This window comes from Molossus molossus, unplaced genomic scaffold (genome assembly GCF_014108415.1).
Source record: "Molossus molossus isolate mMolMol1 unplaced genomic scaffold, mMolMol1.p scaffold_m16_p_23, whole genome shotgun sequence".
NCBI classification, from domain to species: domain Eukaryota; kingdom Metazoa; phylum Chordata; class Mammalia; order Chiroptera; family Molossidae; genus Molossus; species Molossus molossus.
The window spans coordinates 20,065,054-20,092,324 of record NW_023425359.1 but is presented as its reverse complement, the minus strand read 5'-3'; the positions used below and the strand labels follow the sequence as shown (position 1 = coordinate 20,092,324).

At 45.3% G+C, this 27,271-nt stretch overlaps 1 protein-coding gene across 1 annotated transcript in view; it reads right to left on the bottom strand.

Moving 5' to 3' along the window:
• The window catches only part of USH2A (usherin), a 534,168-nt gene that overhangs the window by 194,195 nt on the left and 312,702 nt on the right, over positions 1-27,271 (bottom strand). The window contains exons 38-41 of the mRNA XM_036277426.1: positions 13,566-13,716; positions 12,785-12,927; positions 5,260-5,888; positions 270-604 (exon numbers count right to left, since the gene is read on the bottom strand). Coding sequence (XP_036133319.1) covers positions 270-604; positions 5,260-5,888; positions 12,785-12,927; positions 13,566-13,716 — 1,258 coding nt within the window. The remainder of the gene's footprint in view (positions 1-269; positions 605-5,259; positions 5,889-12,784; positions 12,928-13,565; positions 13,717-27,271) is intronic.

Genomic DNA, 27,271 nt, shown 5'->3' with positions numbered 1-27,271 from the left:
TCAAGGGGAGGATTATGTCACACATTGATAGACAACAGTGGTTGTCAGCTCAGGAGCTTCTAGCTCATCACAAAATTGTGAGTTTTCTACCTCGATGAACTTTTAGGGTTCTGTAGAAGTCAAGATTCACATTATGAAACGGTATGAAAGTTATGAGTGGGGGGCACCCCATGAGGGATTGAGTCTGTGTTTGTACTCGAGTAAAAGCCCCCTGTCGGCTGGAGAGAGAAGACCATAGCAAACCCCCAAGCACAGTCATTTTCTCTTACCTCAAATTGGGTCCATTTGGCCTGGCTGGTGGCTGCCAAGAAACCCCGACAGACGATTCACTTAGTGGGGCTGCGGACAGCGGGCGGACCTCCTGAGGTAGGGTGGGGTGAGTGGTAACATGGGTGGGCCAACTCTCTGTGCACCCTCCGAGATACCCGTTACCCCCTGAGCAAGCCACGACGGTGACCGAGTAATCAGTGAACGGAACCAGATGGGTGATGACTTGGCTTAGCACGGAGAGGGTGACGTTGGTTACTGGGATATGAGGGTCGGGCATCCGGATCTCATAGCTGAGCATGTCTCCATTCTGGGTGAGTGGGGGTGTCCACGTGACCTGGAAGGAAAGAGAAGTTCAGGATCGGGGTGACAACACAGGAACAGAGCAACTCAAGTTCCCACAGCCTGGAAATTTGTTCTGTCTACTTTTCAGTTAAGTTGCTTCCTAAAGGCCTATTTCGGCACGAGACAGCCCTGAAGGCTTTGGGGGCAAGTAGTCCTCCAGGATCCAAATGCAATGCTGGCTCCTTGCTTTGGCTTTCGGTCTTGGTACTTTCCAGAACTGTCAGACTAACACACACCTTGGTGGGTCATCTCCAATGTGGGGGGGGCGGGGTCTGAAGGACGCAGAGCACACGTGAGGACAGTTCCCACACCCTCAGGCATCCACAGGGTGGTGGGCAGCAGCAGGTGATTGCTTTCTCGTGCATAAACGCAATGAAATGAAGCATCAGAACGCGTTGCTTTGCATCATTCGTGGGGACGCGAAATGTGTAACTGCTTTCGGGATGGTTTTGGAGGATCATCTCTTGCAATGTCTGAGGATGCGCAGTTGAGTTCCTAAGTCTCGCTGTGCACAGTGTAGAAGGGAAAGAGTTACAGCGCCCCCACCCTCAAAGATAAGAAGTGCACAGAGAGCTTCGACGGAGGCAAGCAGAGGATGGTTGTTTAACCAACTCATGGACTTGAGCATCAGAAGAAACGGCGTCTCACGATAGAATTCCATGTGGAATGTTCCTTTCCTCTTCCGGCTCTATGTTGGAAGGGCTTAGGGGCAACCCATTGGTGCTCTTGGGGGAGAAGGACCCTAGAAAATTGTGCATAGGCCATGAAAAAAAACCCACTTCTTCGCATGGCGCCCTGATTCATCGGTTGTGCTCTTCCCTGGTCATTTCAGAATTTGTGTTTCGTCTCCCAGCCAGACTGCAAGCTTCTCAGTAGCAGGGCCTGAGTTTCATGTCCATTCCCTGCCGTACCCACAGGGTTCAGCAAGTAAGTGCAATCATGGCTGATGAAATAGATTTTTGCTTTAGCATGCAATGATTTTAAAGTTCAAAAAGATCCATTTCTACAGAAAGTGATATATATATTACCTATATTTGTAATCCCATACAAAATCAAAGTCAGGAAGGAATAATAATGGAAAAAAAAAATCAGAAGAGAGGACTAACCAAAATGTTCTGTCTTAAATCAAAGCCAAAGAAGCTGCCTCCAGGGTTATCACCTGAGACGTTCACTGGGTATATTTACAAAAAGCGGTGATACAATCGCCTCCCGCCCCTTGTCCATTGGGCAGGGGCTTGAAGATGACTGTCCTGATTCATAACGATGGCCCATGGCTGTTCAATTCTTACCACTGCTCGTTTGACAAACAACTTCGCCCGCACTGTGCTGGCGTAAAGAGTTTTAGATGAGTTTCCTCTGACCACAGGGGGCTGATCTGGATGTAGAAAAAGATCAAAGAAACCAAAAGCAAGCAAAGGCTGTGGCACAGACACGGGCTTCTATTTGTTTTGGGGGTGCCATCCTTCAGCGGAGCGGAAAAAAGAGCCAAGTTCAAACTCAGGGGGCTCCTTGGTCTTTGTAACATAAATGGAAAACGGAAGGGTTACCGTGGCTAGTCAGCCTGACCGATATGTGGACCACCAGTCGTTGGCGTCTTGAACCAGAATATTCTCAGAGTTCCGGTCAAGGCTTGGCACACTTCAAAGAATTAAATGATCAGAAGTTCTTTGCATGTTATGGGAAAATAATCTTTTTTTCTAGGATAGGTGTTACAGATGTATTTTCCCGATCTTACCTTTTGAAGTCTAACCTTTGAATGAGGGGTCTTATTATGTCTTGCAAAAAACCATCAAATTATTGTCTAGCTAAATGAAACTGTCTTTCCATTTAGGGATGCTAAGTTTGTGCTTGTTTTTTAATTTGAAAGAGGCCCCCATTCCACTGCCAACCTTTAAATTACATAAACAACTTCTTCTTCTTCTTCTTCTTCTTCTTCTTCTTCTTCTTCTTCTTCTTCTTCTTCTTCTTCTTCTTCTTCTTCTTCTTTTTTTTTTGTGGTACGTGCCCCTAGCGGGAACAGAACCTGGGACTCTCTGGTCTGCAGGCTGACGCTCAACCTCTGAGCCAAACTGGCCAGGGAAAACTTCTTTATTTCCTTCTAAGCTTTCTATTTTTTAATGTTACAGTTTCAACTTCTCAAAATTTAGTTATTATACAATATGAGAGGTCTATTTATTTTTTTTATTACACAGGGATGGTCAGTTAGGCCAGTATCATTTTTACAGCAAATGACCCTTTCCCAATGAAATAACATGTCCCATCACAGGTCATGTGCCCACATACACTTGTCTTGTATCTGGATTCTCTAGTCTATTTGATGCCATACAGACTGCTGTGCTTCACTGGCCTTAGAGTAAATGCAACTACTGAAGATGTTACCTCACGAAACGTTGCTTTCCAATTTTCCAGGCTATTCCCACCATTTGATCTTCTTTTCAAAATTAAAATCATTGTATCCAGTTTGAAACAAAACAAAACAAAACAGAAACATTACTATCATCAGGACTTGATCTCTGTTGGGGGGGTGTGTTCACTATGGGAGGACTGACTTGTAATGGAACTAAAGGGTCTCCATCCAGGCCTGGCCGGCGTGGCTCAGTGGACTGAGCATCATTACATAGACTGAGAGGTCCTGGTTCGATTCCCGGTCAGGGCACCTGCCAGGGTTGTGGGCTCGACCCCCAGGAGGGGGCGTGCAGGAGGCAGCTGATTGTTGTGTCTCTCTCACATCAGTGTTTCTCTCTCTCTCTCCTTAAAAAAAAATTAAGAAAAATATATTAAAAGATCGTAAACAGCATGGGCTCCCGGAGCCACAGGGCTTGGGTGTGAATCCCACCTCTTGCTCCTTGTGGAATCGTCGGCAGGTTAATCTCTCCGTTCTCAGTTTTCCTGCCTGTCCAATGGGAATACTAACAGCATCTATCTGATAGAGTCGAAGTAAAGATCAAATGAAAGTGATTCCTGGAGCTCAATCACTCAATGTGAACTCAATATATATTAGTTGTCATTATTATTTCTCTCCATAAGATTTTATGGAGGGTTTTTTTTTGTTTGTTTTTTGGTGGTCTGATTTAAGCAGACATCAAAGACTAAAACAGGTGAGAATGATGAGTAAGACTCAATTCCTCTGACTTTGGTTAAAGTGCACCCCACAGTAAAGCTATGTACGCCTGGGCACAAGCCGGGTGACATTATTGTTCCTGGGGACAGTCTGAGATTCAACTCCTAGCCACGCTGATCTGAACTTTAGTAAGCTGACAAGCCACGTGCATCGTTTCATCCCTGGATGAGGTTACAAAAGCAAAGAGGGAATTTAGGAAAGAAAAAGCCAGGTGACCTGTTTCGGAGACGGTCATCGTTTACATACACTAAATGAAACAGAAGTGTGCGTCGAGCCATTCTTCTTCAAAAAGCACCTGTTCTCTTCCGCAGACCTGCCTGTTCAACGTTTGCTGGAGAGAATCCAGACTCATGCCCATCACTCAGCTTTTGTCGAAGGGGCCGTGTTTACGTCACATCACACTGATTGGGCTGCTATCGAAGTTCTGCGCAAAACCCCTCAGGGTTAAAACGAAAAACATCATTTCCTGAATGATGGATAATTCTAGGTTTGTTTGGGGTTTTGTTTTGTTTTGTTTTGACTTTGAATGAAGAACAATTCGTGCGATTACCCGATTCATACAATAAGCACTGGACACCGTGGAATTTCAATCGATTTCATTTCAGTGTTTTGCCCACAGAACTCTACATGCCTGTGATATTTCTATCACAATCTGGCATTGCTTTGAACCGTCTTATACTGCAACGAACTTAGAAAGACTTTTAAAAACAGCCTTCGGTCTGCAAGGCTCCGGTAAAGTTCTTCGACCGCGGCACCTAGCGTTTGGCTTGGGATGGGGAGAGAAAGCATAGATCCAAGTCACAATTTCAGCAGATGAACTTTGCTGTTATGCAAATATCCTTTGTTTTGTGCTCTGGTGAGCAAGCTACTGTACCGACGCTTTTGGCAGTAGGACAAGACCGAAGGCATAGAAGCATGTGTGTATTTACACAAAGGAGGCTTCGATGCCACAAAACTCCCTCCTGTTTGGTTACACTAATTTCCCTTGAATGAAGTTTGTATGCAAGCCAAAACAATGGTAGTTAGCCTGTCCTCGGGAGCTCATTCCCAGTAGGACGAGGCTCATAACTGAACGCTTTCTGGATCTCCCCCTAACACGCTCTTTTTCGTTCTTCCCCCATCATTTTGATTCTTTGATCATTAAGAAAAATCAGGAGTCTGGTCATCGGAACTTTTGTTAACAGGCTAATCCATTCCCTGCCTTTTCTGTCCCTTCTCATTTTCTGATCTGTTTAAATCGGACGTGGTGGTGAAGCTAAGCATCCCCTTGTGCCACTCAAAAGTTGTCCAGGTGTGCGAGGCGAGTAAAGGCGTCTCATCGATATAATTAAGGGGGTACAGGGAGAAATGAAAAACTGACATTGCATGCAAGCTAGTTTGGGCCAAAGGCCAAAACCCCATTTCTCCAGTGAATGCCTAAAACAACAAATGTGTGCCTTTTGTCAGTAGATGGCTCTGTTCAATGCAGAGTCAACCCCGGGTAAATTCCAAAGTCTGCAGAGAACACAGAACGCTCAGCCTCTTACCTGGGCTGCTTCAGGCCCGAGCACATGCACCTTGGGTGGCTGGAGCCCAGCAGGTCGTGAGGGTCTGGTGGTCACTTCTGTCCAAGCACTGCTGTTTGTACCCCCGTGGAGAGTGCTCATCAGCACCCGGTATTCGTATTTTGTCCACGGGCTGAGAGAAGTCGTCCTGTCAATATACCGCATGGAATGATTTCCTGGGAGAGTCACCAGCGTCGTGATTTCTTCTTCCCCGTGGACTCTTCTCTCAATCGTGATGTTCTCCACCAAGCCGTTGGGGTGGGTGGGGGGTTGCCAAGATATGATCACAGATGTTGGGGTATCAGAGAACAAGTCTGGGCTGGGGATACCTCCCGGTGCCTCGGGGAGTGTCCATACAGTCTGGGACTCCGGGGAGAGGGTGCACCCTTTGGAAGTGCAGGCTTCCACTTGGAACGCATACGCAGTGTGTGGCTGTAACCGCGTCCCTGTGCAGTTGGTGACATTTCCAGGAGTTTTCAGAAAGAGATGGCCGTGCTGATAAATATTATAATGCGTAATGACCCCGTTGCTCCTTACAGGGTGCCACCAAGTGACCGACATTGTTCTCGATTTCACGTCCAGGAGGATGGGAGGGTCGATGGGTCCAGGCCCTAGAAAGTTGAATAAATCCAAAAAAGTGATGGCTCTTGAAAACTCCCAACTTCCCCTGAAGGAACAGCTAGAATGAGAGCTAACTGTCCTGTAGGAATATGGAACAGGACCCCCTGGGAAAAAGCCAACGAGTCAATACACGTCTGCACAACTCATGGCCGGGGCTGCTCTGCTCATAAACCTACGTGACGGACTTGATGACTATCACTGAACTAAGTGACCTTTTCTTTTCTAAAGTGACAGTCCCCAAATCACTTCTTTTTCTTTTTTTTTTTTTAATCCTTACCTGAGGACATTTTTTCCATTTTTTATTCAGATAGAGCGGGAAGGAGAGAGAGGAAGAGAGTGAAACATCGATGTGAAAAGGACACATCGAGTGGCCGCCACCCACACGACCCGACCAGGGCCGGGGACAAACTGCAGCCAAGGTACATGCCCTTAGCGGGAACCGAACCCGGGTCTCTGTGGACCATAGGCTCTAACTGCTGAGCCAAACTGGCCAGGGCCAAATCACTTCTTTTTCTTAAGGCTAATGCTTTGAAATAGCACGAGGACATTTTGGAAATCAGGACAGTAGAGGAGAAGCAGACACGCGGGCAGTCATAACCGAAGTTCTAACTTCCCCCCCGTTTCCCAGCCCCCAGGAGCCCCGGTGACGGACTATAATCGATAAGACTCTCATAACCCAGTCGCGGCGTTGACAGCACGGGAACACTCCCCGCACCGCTCATTACGTATTCCTCCGTCTGCGCGCCTCTGTTTATCATTCTCACCTGGGTCTTGCAATTTATCTACTCCCTGTTAATATTATAGGTGATTTTTTACCCCGACTGCGACAAAAGCTGCCGATGGAGGTTTCACCTCGTGATAAATAAACAATGCACAGGGCTGACCTTTAGGTAGCAGGTTTTATGCTTGCACCACTCAGCACAATAACTGATTCAATTATCATAAAGGTTCAGGAGGCCCCATGAATACTGAAAAAGGCCCACCATATGCCCGCGGAGGTGTTGTGGAACAGCAAATATTCAGCAGCCCTCCAGAGAAATTCCTTAATTGTAAATAATTTCGCCAGGCGACACAATCAAGTCACCTTGAATGCAAACCCTGCGGCCCGCCGAGGCAAAGTGTTATTTAAGCTTTACTGGGCTGCGTTAAATTCTGCAATTTGAAGGGCTGTTAAGTTTTTCAATTGAAATTTCATTTAAAATGCAGGTGCTTTTTATTATACGGAGGCTTTACTGCTCTCTAGGTACAAGCCCGAACACGGCGCAATAACACAAATCCGCTCAATCAGTGATCAGTAACAGCTGTAATTCCAGAACATTTAGCATTCTTATAAACCACGGCCTGGAATCTATAAATTGCTACAACAGATCAAGAATACACCCTAGTCCCCCTTTCTGCCCACGGCAATGCTGACATTTATGAGATTTTTTTTTTTTCTGTGAACATTAGATTTTATTGAAAATCTTTATAAAAGATATACTTGGATTAAGTAATTTTTCAAAACAGCATTGATTAGATGTGTGTGTATACGTGTGTGTGTGCATGCATGGGTGTGTGTGTATATGCAATTCAGTGTTACACTCAAGATTTAAGTTTTAAATGCAATGGCTCCTTCGCAGAACCAGTGGCTACAAGGGAGCTGGTGACATGAGCACAGTGTCACTCAGCGTGATCCACGTGTATGTCACCAATTGGACTGATGGCCGAATCATAATTCCTTTTTTTGAGAGGAAACATGTCATAGAGCAGCAACCCTGACACCAAGACATTTCTGACAATGGGCAAGTGCATCCTGCTTGAAGAGAAACATCCTAAAAGTACAGGCCCCTCGATCAGGATCCCCTTTTTCGTTTTCGTCTGTTGTTAGCTGCCGTGCTAAAGGTTTCCTAAAACCACGGTGACATTTCTAACGTCTGCCCTCCGGTATGCAGCACAAGTGGCAATTATTACATCAAAACGGGAATCCTCTCTCATTTGTACGTGTCATCCGACCTTGGCAATTTCCCAAAGAAAAGCGCGAACCTTCTAAGAGAGCAACGCTGTTTTGGAAAACGGAGCCCTTGGAGATTGGGGTCCGTAAGAGCCATACTGCATCTAAGCTTTTCATGTCTAACTGTATCTCACGCTTCCCCCACAAAAAAGAAAAAAAAAAGAGTAGCGTACACTACAAACCAGAATGTTTTCTATTAGGATTTTCCCAGAGTTTTGCATAATTGTCTCTCATCTGGGCACCATCAGCCTACGAGCCCCTCCAGGGAGACGCGGCCACGGCGAGGTGGCTTGTTCTGATACGAGGGGACACGCGTCTCACTGCTGCAGGAGGTGATGATAGTGTTACAGGTGAGACAGCCGTGATAATGAGATGAACTCCTCCTTCGCACCCGCACAAAACACAGGCTTTCTTTCACGCACGTCTCTTATCTTGGGAGAGAAGAGACGTTCAATTTCAGTTTCATGGTTTCCCCCCTTACAAGCCCGCACCTTGCATTACCTCCCCGCTCTCGCCGAGCCGGTTCCCTGCTCTCGTTGCAAGAAGGGTCCGTAAGCTCCTGTGACTCTGGAGGGGGAGCCCAGGGCAGCTTAGTGAGCTTCTGGCCAGGAAAGGGTTAAGACCCAGCGCCTGGCACAGCCTCAAGTTTCTGCTTGAACAGGAGGAGCCGAACCCTCTAACTCTCTGCACAAATCAACGGGCAGGCTGCGGCGTGGCCGAAAGGGTCGCCCCAATTATGTAAAACACGGGTAATAACTATAATTGGGGTAGTTTGCTAATACAATAAAAAGCTCCGAACACGGGGAAAGTTATGCTCCCCGCAGTAGCCATCACTTCCTAAAGTAAGAATTCATGGGTGAAATGACATGAAAAAGACGGTGATAAAATTTTAATGGAATGATAAAAGGCAAAAGTCAGCCTCTCAGCTGAATTCTTAAAATCCCTATATATCACCCGCAGCCCCTTAACGGTAAAATCGATGCGGGGTATAACATGTTGTCAATGCGGCTGTCACTGGTGGGGACACCGGGAAGTATGACAGCCACACAGCTCAGCCGGCTGGTGACAAAAATGCGACCGCACAGCCCTCTGCCTGGGGGGATCGTCCAGAGAACCCCCCTCCCGGAGCCAGGAGCGGGGCATCCTCTGGGCTCAGATCCCTGACTCCGAGTTCAGGCCACCTCATTACAGCATCAACAACACAAAGTCGTTTCATTCGGGCCAATGAAATGAGCCTTTATGAGGCTCTGTGGTGCTCATCAGCCTCAGAAGTTCAGCCCCAGCCACGGCAGAGGGACACAGTTGTTAACGAAGGGGCCTATTTATCCTCACACTCAGGTGTGTGTGCTGGGAAGGGTGTGTGCACACATGCGTGCACACACCTTCAGCGTGTGTGTGACCTTCAGTGGTGTCCACAGGTCTTTCACACTGGCTGGCTGTTAGAACCCCCCACGATCGCTCAGTTCCCCTGCTATGGCCTCGTGCTTGCCCTGAAGCAACTTTTTACCATTCTAATTAAAAACTCACTCAGTTTAAAAGCTCTTTTTAGCAATATGAACTCCACCAATGAATATCTCCTAAAATTGCCAATGAATTAAAAACCGAGGTGGCAAATATATGGATGTATAATTACGCAGGGCAATATATTATATGCTAATTGTTAATGTGGCCTTTGGAGATTCACCACTGATGTGTTAGCAGAAGAGGAGAGTGATGAATTCTACTGTCCCTCGAATCACGAAATCTTCCTATCAATTTATTATTTATACCCCGACTACCTGCCAACAGGATTTCTGACAGCTCATAATAAAAGACTTAAATGCAATAGGACCGATGAAATAAAGATAAAGAAATTATTAATCTTATGGTGATGGAAAGGGCTTGGTAGCTGTATCCCAAAACAAATATTAAGGACAGACAACCAATGAAATAAGAGAAACACAGGTCCCCCCAGAAGCAGCCGAAGGCCAGTAGGTGTGGAAATGAGAGGGTACCACTTGATAGTCTGAAGGTAGAAGAAACAATATTAGACACTATTTTTGTCCATTTCTCCTGAGATCCGGACTAAACAGTATAAATGAATAAGAATGCTTTGTCTTCCGAAATCAGGGCATAGTGTTTAGTCCATGGGCTTCCTTGAAAGTTTAGGAAAGACGATTGAATATGTGGACGGGAGGATTCAGGAAGGCAGAAAAAAAGTCCGTAAAGAACTCGAGGTTCCGGTTCGGGGAGGGTGGGGTGCCTTATGGGCCCCAAAGAGATGGTCTCTGAAAGCTCAGGAGGGGACCTGAGGCCAGGCGGGCAGACTTCATCTTTCAATTAACCCATCCTTTCAAAGGGTTTTCTGTGGCTCACTTGTAGCTTTCGATCTTAGGATCTAATGACAAGAATGCAAAAGTATAAATATTTGCGTGAACTAATTCTGGAAATGCAGGAATCTGAGGGGGGGTCTGCCCCAGGAAAGGAAATTTGTGGTGACATATACACAGCACGTGTGCTCTCAAAGGCAGCAGACAGAATCATTCACTTGACGTCACGAGTCTTCGGCTACGGCCAAAATAGATCCATACCCAGACACTGCTTGAAAGGATAAACATGTCAGCCTTTGGAAGTTAATATTTAAAGCAATTCGCAAACATATGTGGAAGAGAGAAAGCAAAATAATTGTGCCTCACTGCTGAAACTCGGAGTCCAATCCCCTCATTAAATACAAGAAAATATGTGTGTATATTTTAATCCTCACCAAGGACACGCTTAGAGAGAGGAAGGGAGAGAGAGGAAAAAAATAGAGAAATATCAGTGTGAGAAAGAAACATCAATCGGTTGCCTTCGGAAGGTGCCCTGACCGGGGATTGAACCTGAAACCAGGGACGTGCCCTGACCGGGAATCAAACCGGCGACCTTTAGATGCACAGGACAAAGCTCAACCAACTGAGCTGCTCCGGCCAAGCAGGACACTGTTAACACGCAGGCTGAAACTTGAACTTCTAAAACACACGAATAAAAAGACGTTTGCCACGCTTTAAAATGTAAATATTCTCAAGGGCACAACTACACATCAATTACTGGGAAACTTCTGCTCCAGCCTTATCTTCATCCATGAATCAGATCTTATTCCACATGTTTGCTTCCCGTCCCTGTGACGAACGCAACGTGTGTGACTCTCACTACAGGTGGCGAGAAGAAGAACAAGGAAGATGGTTTTCCTTTTGGAGTTCCTTCCCTCTCCCCCTCCCCACTTCATGTTGAAAGAGCACATGGTCAGGGGCTAGCAGAAGCCTCTCTAATTAGGACGTCCGTTATCCTGGTCAAGATGGCCAGAGGGAGTCAAGGGGAAGCCAACAGGCTGCCTCTGACCGAGGCCAAGGAGCGTGGTGTTGGGGGTTCCTACTCTCGTACTTGCCTCTCATCCTCATGCCCTGTCTCCTGAACGCAGAGGCTGGGACCGCTCAGGGCAGAACCCTGCTGGCCGCTGCCCAGGGCTCGGGGGTCAGTGGACACCTCCCAGAGCAATTCCTTCCCTGCCTTCTTCAGGATCAAGGGTGAGGCAGGCAAGTTGCAAGGGGATATTAGCATGTATTGTTTAAACAGACGTTTGTAAAACAGAGTAAGCGCCGAGGAAGGCAAATGGTTCTGATTCTATCTCATTTGAAGTCGTATCCTCACTACAACAGTGTGGCTAAGGATACTATAGAACTAGAACAATCTATTCAATAAACAGTAAGTATTGTTGCAAATTCTCTGTCTTTGGAGTAATATCTAGCCTGGTGAAAGTCACTCTAGTCCTCACTGGACACAGGGCTAGAATGGCCATTGGCCAACAGAACAGAACAACATCTTCTAAGAAGCCCTTGATTAAAAGACTTCATGGGATTAACCCTAAAATCCCCACTGTTCAAAGACAGTGTCCTTGTTCAATCTGTGTAGCTTGATTGATTTACAGCTTCTCCAAAAAAAAAATTATACTTCCATAGGCATGCTTTTATACAGGTAATTTGTATAAAACTAAATATACCCATGTGTTTATTTCCTATATATAACCTAGTAACAACACATATATATGCAAACAGAACTCTTCCATGGAAAACCAGAAACTTCTCTTTTCTTGGTTGAATAAAGCAATCCGATCTATTCCATGTATAAGATGCAGAATCACTGTTATTAGATTATACTTTTCTATTCAGAAGGCTGTCTGTCAAGTGCAAATAAAAGTACTATGAGCCCTGGGATGGTTTGGCTCAGCAGTCAGAGTGTTGGCCCTAAAGACCGAAGGATCCCTGTCAAGGGTACGTACCTGGGTTGCAGGTTCAATCCTCGGCCCCGGTTGGGGCCATATGGGAGGCAACCAATCGATGTGTCTCTCTCACATCAATGTTTTTCTCTCTCTTCCCCTCCCTCCCTCCCTTCTACCCTCTCTAAAAATCAATGGAAAACTATCCTCGGTGAGGATTAACAACAAAAAAGTACGATAAAATCTATTTCCAGGAAAAGGTATAATGGTGCTCTAAGCATCCTCCTAAAATTAGTCCCATATTTCATGGTCTTCTCCCCGTGAGAATCCCTCCAAAGCAGAGAACGGTGCCATTTGGTCACAGACTACGGGATGGAGACCTTTCTCTTGCAGGACACGTGGCTGCCCCCTGACAGACAGAATGGGGCCACGTCACCCTTCACGGCGCCTTGCTTCTTTCTGTCCGGACGCCCAGTCCTCCGACCCTCCAAGCCCCCCTTGTCTTCCTTCTGGAAAGTCCTACAACCCTCGCCCTACAAAAGGTCCTTGTCACTACATGTCCAGCACGTGGAGAAGGCTTATTTCTGTGTTTGGGAGAAACGAAAAGACATTCAAGACTCCCCAGTGGGGAGGACATTTGGCTGGGCAGTGCTCAGACCACTTACTGTCCTCTGTCGTCATGAACAGAATCCAAGGACTGAGCGCACTGCCAAATTCATTGGAGGCAACCAACCGAAACTCGTACCCCGTGTGCGGCTGGAGATCGCTCACTTCGTGGCTTAACGATGCAGAAGGACTGGAAAATAACCTATAGGGAACACATGTTAATTAGAAAGTTTTAGACATTCGCAGGGACGGGAAAAAAGAATAAAATCTGATGGCGCAGACTTTTCAGAGAATGTGAGCAAGCCCTTAAGTGTTTCACCTTTCTGTCGTCACATGATAACTCTGGGAAAATAAGTAGCCATCTTCTGAGGGTCCAGCCCGTTGCATTTCTATGAGCTGAAAATTATAGTGGTACCGAGGAGGACATTCTAGTCTAGGGCTGTGAATGACTGCTACGTGGGATTTGCTGGAAAAAGATGACAATTTTGCAGCCACCGTTCAGACAGCGTTTTGAGGGGTCCGAGTGCTTGCTTTGTGTGATCCACGTGCTCATGGAAAAGCAAGCGCGAGGAAATCTTATCTCAGAATGAAAAGGAGATATGTTTACAAAGCACATCATTATGTCCGAAGGTGTTGCTTGTGTGTTGGTGGACTTTTAAAAGGGGGCCTTTGTTTGCAAATGACAACCGACTTATTGCTCAAACCCGGGCAGTTTATATAAGGTTATGAAGCAGTGCTTCCCCCATACATTAGATTTTACAAACGGGAGGAGAGACCACGTCGTGGCTGCGCTGTGCCACCCGGGAGCCAGCGAGAGGGCGCAGGGAGTCAGATGCTCACTCTAGAAGCACACGGGACGCGTGGCCAGGCCTCATCTGGAGTCGGTACCGGGGCGAGCCGGGAGCGTTGTTCCGAGCTGGTGTAGACCAGACAACCTGAAGACTGGTCGGAGTGGCAGCTAAAAGCCTGGGAGGCAGCAGGCCATCTGGAGCTGTCGAGACACACAGATGAATTAGAGCAGAGAAAACCGCGGCTAACATATGCCGGATGGAGCGAAATGCTCCATATACTGGAAAAACTGTTCCTCAGGATCAACAACGATGTTAAACATGGTCCATTTCATTTAACATGTTCGTTCCTGAACGGCGTACTTTCCTATGGTCCCTCGCAGCACAGTTGCTGTAGGATCTCACTCTCCAAAGCCAGCCCCCAAACGGACAGACAGTGCGCGAGCAGCCCAGCCCCTCCTGGACGCCTGTCTCTCTGGCCGCAGACGCAGGGATAGAGAAGCAGAGTCAAGCACCTTCCGAATGGAACCTTTGCTCCATCATCAGGCAAACAGACCGGGAAGGATACAGTCTCTTCCTTCTCCCATATTCCCCATCGCCCCTTTAATACAGTCTTACTCCTGAACGCAGCGGGTCTTTTTGTTTTCGTCCTCTTGAGGAAGGTGTGCTATAATTCTACTCTTCTGCAATGATCAACATACAGGAAGGGCTGAAATCGGCGCGGCCCAGCCTTAGCTCTCACCTGTGCGAACACCACAGCTACACTTTCCTGCGTGCCCGTCGGCTGCCCCTTCTCGCCGTGACTTTGTCCTTATGCAAAGACACGGCGAGGCGGGTGTACTGTTGCTCTCCTCAGCCCGCCTGCATCGCAGGCGAACCTGTCCTGAGTCCGGCGCACCTGCTGGATGCAATCCATCAGGGGAATCTATGTGAGCAGCTCCAGAGGGCCCGAGAGAAATGAGTCGCCCTAAAGCCTCTTCTACTGAAAAGACCTGACAAGATGACTCTGCTTATTACATCCTGTTCCCCAACAGGGATGACTTGAATGAACGTATCCTCTCAGAGTCTGTTCTGAGGCTAGTCAGCAACTCAGAGGCACGGAACCAAGCTCTGTGGCTTCAGCAAAATCACCTACTGACTCAGCATTTATATTTCTTATCGGTGAAATGGGGATACGGGTTTTCCGATGAAGATCAGAGACAATGTAAATAAGGTTCCTTATGGGTCCTGGCAATTTCTAACTGTCAGTCATTATTATTATTTTATTTTTCTTTATGGACTTCAGGGAGAGAGGAAGGGGGAGGGAGAGAGAGAGAGAGAAATATCGACGAGAGAGAACGTCAATTGGCTGCCTCCTGCATGGTCCCGACTGGGGATGGGGCCCACAACCTGGGCCTGTGCCCTGACTGGGGACTGAACCGGTGACCTCTGCAGTGCACAGGTCAACGCTCAACCACTGAGCCACATCGGCTGGGCCATCATCATCATCATTATTATTATTATTATTTTATTAGACTAATTTGAATTTCCCTTAGAATAACTTAAGGGCTACTATAAGGTAATTTCTAGAAATATTCTTATTGTAATCTAAGCTCCTGATGACCAAGGATGACTAGAGGCTAATCGGTAAAGGAGAAGAGATAAAAACAAGAAAAACAAATATCAGGGTTCATTGTCTGCTTTCTTCTATACATAATCTTACCTCCCGTGAGTTTTGTGTATTCTCCAACTCAGGAGAGCCCGCCTGTGAGCTGAGGTTAATGAGCGACCAGTGATGAGAGCGGAAGAATTAGGTTACATGTTCCATCAATTTGTTGTAAGGGTTTTGAGTTCATCAATAATTCACTAATTTATTCGATACACATTCATTGAGCCTCTGCTCTCTGTGAAGCAGTGACCTTCACGTGAGGGGTGACCACCCTGAGTGGAGCAGACATGACCCCTGACCTGAGAACATCCATGTGAATGGAGGCAGCAGCCATGAACAAACAGGTGCATAAGAATATACCAAACTGTGCCCGGCCGGTGTGGCTCAGTGGTTGAGCATCGACCCATGCACCAAAAAATGTTCTTGGTTCGATTCCTGGTCAGGGCACATGCCTGGGTTGTGGGCCTGATCCCCAGTGGTGGGCATGCAGGAGGAGGCCAATCAATGTTCTCTCTCATCGATGTTTCTCTCTCTCTCTCCCTCTCACTTCCTCTCTCTCTAAAATCAATAAAGTAAAAAAAGTTAAGAAAAAAAACTCAGGTGACACGGGAAGCTGTAGGAAGAATGTGTCAGCGGGTGCCCCTTGAGCACAGACCTCAACCACAGAGGAAGGTGGGCATGAGAAGGGGGAGGACGAGTAGTCCAGCCAGAGCAAACAGGAGCTGCAGAGGCAGGGAGAAGGGGGCGCCCTGCTGTGTTCAAGGAGCTGGCAGAGGATGAGGTGGCTGAGAACACACCAAGGAGAGAGGGAAAGGAAGAGAGGCTGGAGGTGGGGTAGGCAGGGTCTCGCCTTAACAATCACAGCAAGGACTCTGGATGCTACTCTAAATGGGGTGGGGCCCTACAGGTTATTAATAAAGGAAATGGCCTTAAAGGGACAGAGCCCACTCGGTGCTAACAGAGGAGCAGGGATGGAGCAGAAATGAGGACATCACCTGCGCAGTGACCCAGGCTCAGATTCCAGAGACGGCAGTGAAGACGACCTTACGTGTGCTCTGCAGCTGAGTGTGGGGTGTGTTGCTACAAGAAAATAAGGCAGGTAAAGATGATGCCAACGTTGTTGTCCTAACCACCCAGGTGAATGGTGGTGCCATTCCTGAGAGGAGCAACACTGAGGGGGGAAGCTGGTTTTGGAGGGGATCAAGAGTTCTGGATTGTCCGTGTTACATGTATGCATCTTTACATAGATGTCGAGATAGAGTTCTGGATCATCTGTGTTACATGCATGCATCTTTACAGAGACACCGAGACAGAGTTCTGGATCATCTGTGTTACATGCATGCATCTTTACAGAGACGTCGAGACAGAGTTCTGGATCGTCTGTGTTACATGTGTGCATCTTTACAGAGACGTCGAGACAGAGTTCTGGATTGTCTGTGTCACACGTGTGCATCTTTACAGAGACGTCAAGACTGACACAAGTCTGCACAGGAGTTGAGTGTGGCTCGGTACGTGGTCTCGCATGGCTGAAACGTGATGAAATGAACCAGGGGTGAGTGCAGAAGAGCTCCGAGAACTGGGCCCTGAGGTCCACCCCATTTTCGAGGTCAGGAGGAGGCCTCTGCAGCAAAGGAGGCTAATGGAGTGGTCAGTGAGATAAGAGAAAAAGTAAGAGAGGTGCCGTCTGGAAGCCAAGACACCATATTGCGATGGAAGGGCCGGTCAACACCGTCCAGTGTGCTGAGAGATTAAAGACGACGGCTGGGAGGTGTCCTTTGACTTTGACCAAGTGGAGGCATTTGGTGACCCTCCCGAGAACAGCTGCAGTGCGGGGTGGGCATGGTGGTCTGACAGAGAGGGTGGGGAGAAAGGGGAAGGCAGGGGGGAAGGGGGGAGAGGATACAGTGAGCACAGATAAGGCTTTTCAGGGATTTTGTTCTAATTGGAAGTAGAAAATGGGCAGCATTCAGAACAGTGTATGATATTGAAGAAAGGTGTTCTAAAAACCAGAGGATGTTCTAGCACGCGCATGCTCATTGTAAAAATCAGTTAACAGACACCTCGCTTAACATGGAGTGGGGAGACCAGAGAGAGGACACGCACAGGTCACTCAATGCACACTACTGCCCCCAACAGGAAGAGATGCCACATTACTACCTGAGCAGCAAGAAAGGCTTCCCCCTGGCCCAGTAACAGCTCAGCCAATGGGAGAGTGCCATAGCTCAGCCAATGAAAAGTCTCTCTGCTTCAAGTCTTCAGTTTCCTCCAATGGAGTCGATGTTTACAACAGCCCTTTCCAAGTTCAGCAAAGACCATCCGTATCCTTTGTTCCTATGGGCTCGGGTGTGGTTCATCATGACACCATATGCCCTGAAGAGTAATTCTTTGTTGTTCTCAAACAAACCCAGGTTGCTGAAATCTCTGGCTAGTTGTTCAAGGCTATGTGTTCAAGAATCACCCAGAAGCCTTGGCCGGTTTGGCTCAGCAATTGGAGCATGGGCCTGCGGACCGGAGAGACCCGGGTTCGGTTCCCACTAGGGGCAAGTACCAACAACAACAAAACAATGGCCCAGAAGAGACTGGGGACAATGAGCATGCAGGAGAAGGAAGAATCCTCATCAGAGCAAACTCCTTGTGGGGGAGAGAGAGGCAAGGCTGTGCACTCGTGAGCTGACGGCCAGGCAGTGAGCACTGGCTGTTGTGTTGCAGGGACAATCGGCGCACTGGGCAGAAGGGGTGCAGAGATGGAGGGAGAAGGTGCACGAGGCGGGAGATCTGTGATGGGGAGAAAGCAGAGATCTCTTCGGATGGTGTCCATTTTCTCAGGGGGCAAAATAAAATCAAAGGGATCAGCTCAGTGCCAACGTGTGAGAGTGAATGGGACGCAGGAAGAGAGACTAAAGGTGTGAACCAGTCTCTGTTTGCAGAGATGTAACCTGACTAAGGAATGCAGTCAGATCGCTGCCCAGGGCCAGCCACCCAGAAACTTAACTCCAGAGCTTTGGTTTAAAGGCCACTTATAGCCAAAGACTTTGTAACTAATATTTAATCTGTGGACACAAGTAGTTTTAACAATGATGACTTCTTATTTGACGTATATTCTTGAATTGATTTATAACAAATACACATATATAAAAAAAGACCATGAGCAAAATGTAAAGAGCGAATTGCATATACCATGCAATAAATATATAAAGCCATGTCCCTCTTTGGGTTGAGTCTTTGTTTCCTATATCTGTGTTAAAGAATATAATCTAATTAACAACTCACATTCTGAATAAAAATCAGCTCTAACAAGTTATCAACATGAGATATAAGAGTTTTAACTATATACACAAAAATAATCTCTTCAAGTGTTAAAAATGACATTACCATACTATTAAGAAATAGAGACATCTGCAAAAGTAGACCTAATAATAATGCTACTATTACTAATAATGAAAAGTATCTTGAATTCTCTTCTGAGTGGTAACAAAAAACTGGTCGCACTCTGATGATATAAAATTGCAAAATATTTCCAAGCAGGGTGATCAGGTTGAATTATTTACACCGAACTACTCATTCTGCAGGCTTTCGGTAACACTGAACCCTGAAACCCTCCTTTCCCCTTTGGTTAACCCTTTTATTCAAACCTATCCCTCAGGGGCTCCTTAGCGCGAAGCAATAACTGGGAGGCAGCCATAATTCCAACCCTGGTTCCTTAGCAGAGGAGCAGAGTATCTATCAGCTTGATATATTGTCTCCAAGATGCTATGTTGCTCAAAACACTTCTCTCAAGTTTAATACGACCCTCACGGGGCAAGCACTCCACAGACAGCCTCCTGAATCAACACATCTTGTCCAGGAAAATACTCATTCTGCACAGTGACTGGAGAAAACAGCCACCCCGACCTATAAATTCAAAAGAAGGGAGTTCTTCATAAAATTTCAAATTTAACCTTTTTTCTTTTAGTGGGGGAGGCAAAATGAATACACAACATTAAGTAATACATTAACTCACAGATAGGACTAGCCCAGCTGGTATCATTTTTTGAATGTATGATGTCATTAAACTTTTAAATGTCTGATTTTATTAAACTTTTAAATGTCCGATTTTATTAAACTTCTAGATGATGTGCAGTTATGAACTCATTCCCATCCAAGCAACAGCAACAAAAACCACAATGCTCCACATCCCCCCACCAAATAAAAAACAAACAGAAGACTACAAACCTTTGCTCCATACACATGTAGAGCATCGGCCCGCGGACCAGAGTCCCGGGTTTGGTTCCCACTAAGGGCACGTACCTCGGTTGCAGTTTGTCCCCGGTCCCGGTTGGGGTAGTGTGGGTGGCAGCCAGTCGCTGTGTCTCTTTCACATCGATGTTTCTCTCTCTCTTCCTCCCTCTCTCCCTCCTGCTCTATCTAAAGATGAATGCAAAAATGTCCTCGCGTGAGGATTAAAAAACAAAACAAAAGAACTCTGGGGGAAGCTCTAAGAAGCAAAAAAACCCAGACTTTTTTCCCCCATGCGTCCAGCTGTAGTGGATACTACTTAGATACTGCTAAGGCTGTAGTGCCCAGAAGAGTCAAGTTTTGAGGATAAAATACATTCAGTGGGATTCTCATAGCACTGATTACCCAGGACAGCCCCAACCTGTTCCCTGTAGTGTATGTTTTGTGTGTACACGTGTGCATTTCAAACTACTGGGGGATAAAAAAAAAGACTGCATTAAGATACCTACAAAGTTCATAATATTTTGTATGAATTTTAAATCTATAATGAAAGATACTGGATGTCACTCTGCACCGGGTTCTTGGCTGGGGATGGGGCGGGGCAGAATAGTTAGAAAAGCGTTGGGCTGGTCTACTTGCTCTTTGAGAGAGACTAGACCTGGCTCAAATAACTGTAACACAGAAGTCTCCACAGCACACAAGAGGGGCAAATGCTTTAGGGGTTTACCAAGTCAGGACTCATACCCACATGTGTCCGGACTCCACCACGGGGATACATTTAGCTCGTCTGGGGTGATCAGGTCGTCAGCCTAATTCCAGCGCTTGGGACACCCTTCAGCCCACCTTGTGATCATTCGCTTCCGGCTGCTTCACTTGGAATCTGACCCCAGAACAGCCTGCCCACTGTCACTTCGAGCTCAGATGGGGGTGGGGGAGCACCCTCTCTCAGGTCTCCCCGTTCACATAACAAGGAAAGCCATGACCTTTTTATCTCTATCCATCCTGCCCGGACAGCCTGGCACGTATTCAAAACCCTTCGATGCCACATTTTCCTCTCATTTTCTGAAATAGCTACGTAGGAGCAAGGATTTTAAATCCCAGTTACCAGAACGGAGTATTGGAGCTCCGGCACACATATTGAGTCGTTGAGTCATAAACAAATTGAAAACAGAAGGCGAGACTCAATTTCCAGCCACTAAACCATATGTCATTAAAAAAGATATTAATTATGAGGAATATGCAGATGTGCAAACAAATGGACAGTCAACCTTGAGCGCAAGGATGTACAAATAGAGCAGCACTGGAGAGAGCCGCGTAGGTAAAAATAGATCTCACGGTCGCAGAATAGTCTCTCGTCAGAGCTACCTTGGGGAACCTGTACGAGGTGCCGGGTTCTTTGACATCATTACTCCTCGTTCTCAGAATTGCACCGTAAAACTGTAGGGTGAACTCATTGTCATATGGAGAATGAATCTGAGGCTCTAGAGAGACTATATGTTTTATCTCAAATCACAAAACTGGTGGCTGGCAGAGTGAGAATTTACACTGGGATCGTGGGAATTCAAAGACAGTGTCCTTAATTCTATGCCACCAAACAGCATGTTACAGGAGGTGATTTGTAACAGAAGATAAGCGTGGAATATATGAAATAAATATAAAAGCAAATCATTGATACTATTAAATAACTTAGTCGCGGTAAAGGTTGGATCCATTTCCTGTCCAAGTCATATTCCTAAAGAGTCGTTTCCTGGTCTCATAGCGGGTCTCTGTCTCTTTATTGTCCCCCGAGCACCTCACACAGAACTACCTGTGTGACTTGGCTAATTCTCAGGATTCTGTCAATGCCCCTAGAAATCCAAGACATCAACACAAACAGGTCTTCATGTTCATACGAGAAATATGTTTTTCAAAGTCAAGTGTCATTTAGCTATGTCTTGGAATTGACCTTGGACCACAGAGCGTAAGAAACAAAACAACGGCATTTTCCATCTGGAGTGCAGATAGCTTCAAAGCCAGCACCTTTAACCTCTCACCCGGTAAAGAATTCTGTCCTGTGACACCCCAGATGGGTGACATCAGGTCTCTGATTGTTCATTATCAATGACCAGAAAACAGTTGCTTTGTCAATGGCCCCCTTACAGTACTGGACACGTCTTATAGTTGGCAAGCTCTTTGTGATATGGGACTAACTATAGTACTTCCACCTTACTTAAGGTGAATATAATCTGTCCACATCAAGATTTTCTGAGTGAAGCAGGGTACTCTCGATAATCAACACGGGTTAATTTAGCTGCAGCAGACATGCAATGAGACTCCTTGGGCAATGGTTGTCTATGTTTGGTGATGCCAACAACTGTACCCTTCAGGACCTTGTCTGCCTTCTCCTGGTCCCTGAGGACCAGCCTCCACTACTGCCCTTGGCCAGAACTTCAGGCATGATTGAGCTCTTCCCTTCCCCATTAAATCTCCCCATTTCAGGTTAAACACCTGATCCCTCCACTACGATTCCTCAGCTACTATCTAGCCTTGTTACCTGACATAGCGCTGTTTTGATTTGATATTGTCCTTTAAAATATGAAGCCTTAGCCCTGCCCAGTTTGGCTCAGCGGATGAACGTTGGCCTGAGGACCAGAGAGTCCCGGCTTCAGTTCCTGCTAGGGGCACATACCACAAAAACCAAATAAATAAATAAAATAAAATAAAATATGAAGCCTTAGACCTCAACTCGATATTCCCTATGCATCCTCACCAGAGCAGAACAGAGGGAGACTGATTTTTCTTTCTGCAGCTGATATGGCTGCAAGTTCACGGAGCATCTTAATTTTGGCTTCCACCGGAGTTCATCCATGCCATTCAGATTGGTTCTGTGGTTGAGCCAAAATAGTCCTTTAGCTAAAGTTGCCAGATCACTCCATTTCCAATGAATACGTGGCATTTGAGAGGATTGTTATTAAAGAAGCGATATATTTAATTGCATGTAATATCTTTATAGACTAAGAATATTCACTTAGCAAAGAGGTTTTGGATGAACACAGGATGATATATTCGGTATTATCAATAATACTAAGGGTCCTGAGTAGCCGTATCGATGCATCTTTTGGTGTGCTTTTTATAATTGTTGGGTCAATAAGAGTGAATGTTGTTACCATTTTAGAAATAATTTGACAAACTGTTTTCCAGAAAGTTGCATTTACTTACACTCCCATTAGTAAGGTACAAATGATCCATTTCCCAGTATCCTCATCAAAATGAACATTTAGTATATGCAATTGTGTAGCTATATACATATACAATAACATAACCATGTCATTAGAAATATTATTATATAATTATGTTATCAATATATAATAACATGAGAGGCACATATTATCTATCTATCTATCTATCTATCTATCTATCTATCTATCTATCTATCTATCTATCTATGTATCTTCTACCTACCTACCTACTATAAACTCTAATAAGGCAGCTAATAAGATCTACACTCTGGCTCAGCTGATGTGGCTCAGTGGTTAAGTGTCGACCTATGAATGAAGAAGTCACCAGTTTGGTTCCTGGTCAGGGCACATGCCCAGGTTGTGGGCCCAATCCCCAGTGGGGGGCATGCAGGAGGCGGCCAATCAATGTTCTCTCTCATCGATGTTTCTAACTCTCTCTCCCTCTTCTTTTCTGTCTAACATCAACAAAGAAAACAATTTTTTTAAAAAAGGAGATCTACACTCTGTAAGCAAATTAAAAGCGTTTCTAATATAAAGGGTTTGAAAGTGATAACAGAGGGGGTGGGGCCACAGGCTTTATGGACCTACACTGAAGAAATACTGGCATGTTCTCAAGGTCATCACCAGTGTAGTAGGGGAGCATTTAGGACAAAAGTTCTGCTTAGGAAGAAAGTGTGTGCACAAAATGAACATTTCATTTAAAAGATCCACCATTTGTTGTCACGCAATTCCGTGAGAAAATAAAATATTTTGGAGTCTGTTATTGAACCAAACCTGAAGATCTTACATTGGCCTTTGGTCCCTCACTGACTTCTTCGGGTCCACACTTTTTTTTTTTTTTTGAGGGAAATCCAAAATTTCACCCATGCTCGACTGGTGTGAGACTGTGACAAAACGGACACCACTATCTGTCCAAGGCTCTGTGACACCCAACCGGCGGCTCTCACCTGGCTCTCGGAATTGTTCTTCGTGAGATGAAAGACCGTCCCGTGTTCGCTAAGAAAGCTCCAATTAGAAGAGAAAAGCATCAAGGGGGACCCCCAGCTAGAGTGTATAATACGAGTAAGACAGAAGTGCTGTCAGAGGTGGGCCAAGGGCACCAGGATAGAGACACTGCAGAATACGAATTGCCATTGACCATTGACCATGCAGAGAAAAGGAAAAGTCCTCTTCCCATTAGGGTCCATGTGGCCATGGCAACATCCCCCTCTCCCCCGCTTTGTGGTCGAAGACGGAAGCGTTGCTGAAAATGACTCCCCAGGACAGTTTCACCGGATTTGTGCACCAGGGAACATCCGGCAGACTGACGTCATCCTCTGCTAATTTCGAAATACTCCCAATTATGATGGAGCTCCTTGTGCTCAGAGAAAAGAGGAATTTTGAATTGCATTAGATACAGTATTTGTTTAAGTAGAAGATGGAACTGTCACTTTGTTCAACTAATTAGAGTCCCTGAAGTTGGTGGTCATAAAGCCTAGAAGAATTTTTATTTTTTGTTAAGCCTCTAACCACCAATCAAATTTTATTCTTTTTCCTTACAGATTTCCTCGATTTAGATACTCTATTTAAGCCTTTGCTCTTGACAGCTGAGTCCCTCTTAGTATTCCAAAGAGAATTTCTTATTATTCCTATTATTTTGAATACCATCATATTCATCCAAATTAGTTTCTAGGCAGCATAGATTAAATTCTTTTTCCTTTAGAATCTGATTACTCCGGCCTTTTGTGTAAGAGTGTATCTTCAATTGGAAAAATAATTTAAAATATATACAACCAAAATATTAGTGGATTAAGTCTACCCTACTTTTAGTTAAAATATTGTTCATTCACTTCATTTAAAATGATTCTCTGAAGAATTTCACCTTTGTAAAATTAAAAATAGATATGCGTGACAAGGTTAATACATGGTTTTAACAATGAGCCGATTCAAGCTAGGTCAAAGCCTCTTTCTTTAGAGAGAGTGCACTAAAGGGTCCCCTAGTGAATGTGTCTAACAAGAACAATAGTTTGAAAAAAGTAGTTAAGAAGATAAACTGCTGTAGTTTAGAATTGGACTCTTTCTTATGACGCCACTGAACTTACCATTCTGGGAGAGAATCAAGAGCCAAAAAATTAGATACCTTTGAACTGATGAATCTTCAGAGGCGATGGTTATAAAAGTCATCTCAGCAATGGGATTGGATCTGATCTTCAAGTTCATTAATTACTCAGCTAATAACTACAAGAGCTAGCCTTAAAAGACTCAGGTTATATATGGGGCGTTCCTTACCTCAACAGATCATTAATTTGACCTTCTCTATTAGAGAGAATAAAACAGTAGTCAACAGTACAAAAAATGCTGAATGACTTCTAAGAACTGATTTCAGCTCTTGACTAGTAGAGCTGAAATTCAAATTTGAGAATAAAACAATGATGCACATTTGACCACAATAAGGACTAATAACTATGTAATTAAGTTTATAAGAAGAAAATCTGCAATCAGAATATTAGTGAGTTGCTTATAGTAATTTAGCCTCACAATTGCTATCCAGTACAGCCCTGGTATCAGAAAGTATGGGAGATTAGCACCAAGGAATTCTGTCAGTTTTAGGTTTATGAACCTGGGGGATTTCAGAAGTAGAAAACAAATGTATCAAAATCAATGACCTTGTTTTAATTTCTATGTAGCACAAATGAGAATGCCTACATTTTTTTTTTAATGTTTTGGTCATTCAGTGGAAGATCATGAAAACATTTAATTTTTCTTTTTAAAAAAATATGCTTTGATTGATTCTTTAGAGCAGTGGTTCTCAACCTTCCTAATGCCGCCACCCTTTAATGCAGCTCCTCATACTGTATGCGGGTGTGTCTGCCTCTGGGCGGACCCCCCTGGAGACGGACAGAGGAGTGGGGTCTCAGTTCCTAAGACCATCGGAAATAGGTGTTTTCTGATGGTTTTATGCAACCCCTGTGAAAGGGTCGTTCGATCCCCAAAGGGGTCACGACCCACAGATTGAGAACTGCTGCTTTAGCGAGCAAGATAGAATCATCATTTTGAGTGAGAAACATCAACATTGACCGGCTGCCTCCTGCACGCCCCCTACTGGGGATCAAGCTTGCAACCCGGGCATGTGCCCTGACCAGGTATTGAACCTGGACTTCTCAGTCCGTGGGACAATGCTCAATCCACTGAGCCACACCAGCCAGGCAGGAATGCCTACTTTTGAAAAATAGCATGTTAATCGAAACATAGCTTTGCCTAGAAGAAGAAAGCATGGGTCATCTCTAATTTCTAAGAAACTTCAAGTAATTTCAGAAATGGTTATTGAGTAGATTGAACAGAATCCTTCTTTACCTTAAGAGTTGAATGCAAATGCTTTCTATGCTTAAGGAATCACTACGTGTTAAAAAGCGGGGTGCCTACTTGCTGCTACCCAACCTTCCCCATGTAGTGGGAGGATATAACTGCAGTGTAGTACGCAATTATAACATGTCCAGCAATGTGTTCTATTCTTTGTATGCACGTATCCTACTTAATTCTCTGTATCAACCTTATGAAGCAGTTACTACTATTTCTTGCCTCCCCCACCCCCCCAAATAAGGCAAGGTATGAATATAGATAATTTGTTCAAGGTCACAGAGCTAGTAGGAGGAGAAATTAAACTTTTCCTGCTAAGCCAGTCTGGTTGATTTTGGAATTCATGCTCTTCATCACTAGAATTTCATTTGCTTATGTGTGAGTATGAGTGTGTGTGTGTACCTGTGTGTAGGCATTACAGATCAACAGAAGACACAGAGAACATGGAGCTTTATGCCTCTCATTCTTATCTTGAATACTGTTTTTCCCCCTCAAGCAACTTCTAATCTCATATTTTTTTCAGGAAGAATTTGAAAATGTTACTTTTTTTTCCCCTAAGAAAAGAAGGCTTGACCAACACAGAAGTGAACTTGATGTTATTAAGGAGGTTTCGCTGGTCATAAAGCCTGGATGTATGAGAAAAATCCACATTTCACACTTTCGGAGAAAATGTGCCAAATCTATTGAAACCTGACCGATTTCCGCGTAGCCCGCCAGCTTCTGTTCACCAGCTCTGTGAGCGAGACTGGCCACGCCGCTGTTAAGCATAGTAAAAGAGTTACTGTATGTTTTATTAAAACCTATTTTTGTCTCTCTCTTTCTCTCTCTCTCTGTTTTTAATCCCAAACTCTAATTTACTTCTTGTTCCCTGAGGTACGAAGTACACAGTTCATAATTCATTTGATATAAGATGTCAGTTTAGATTCTTGCCTGTCTTTGATAAATGAGAAAAAACACGTACATTTCAATTTCCTGCATGCCGGAACTACCAGCAACAACCCCCCGTGGTGCCTCTCAAAGGCTGTTGTGTTCAATTAAACATCAAGATCCCGAAACTGTGGGGAAGGGACGGAACCAACGCACAGGACAGAGGCAGCCCGGCTGATGCGCTTCCTCCCAGTCGGGTGACATGTCCCAGGGAGCAGTTCGGACCCTCCAATTAGTCCTCACGGATAATTTCATGCAGCACAACAGCCCGCCGCCTCCTTACGTTTAGCTTTAGGGGCAGTTCTTAGAATCATTAAGGAAAATAAATATTCAGAAGCGTGGGGGTTGGTCGACATTTCAGCCCCAATCTGACTCCTGCATTCACTGGTTGATTCTCGTGTGTGCCCTGACCTG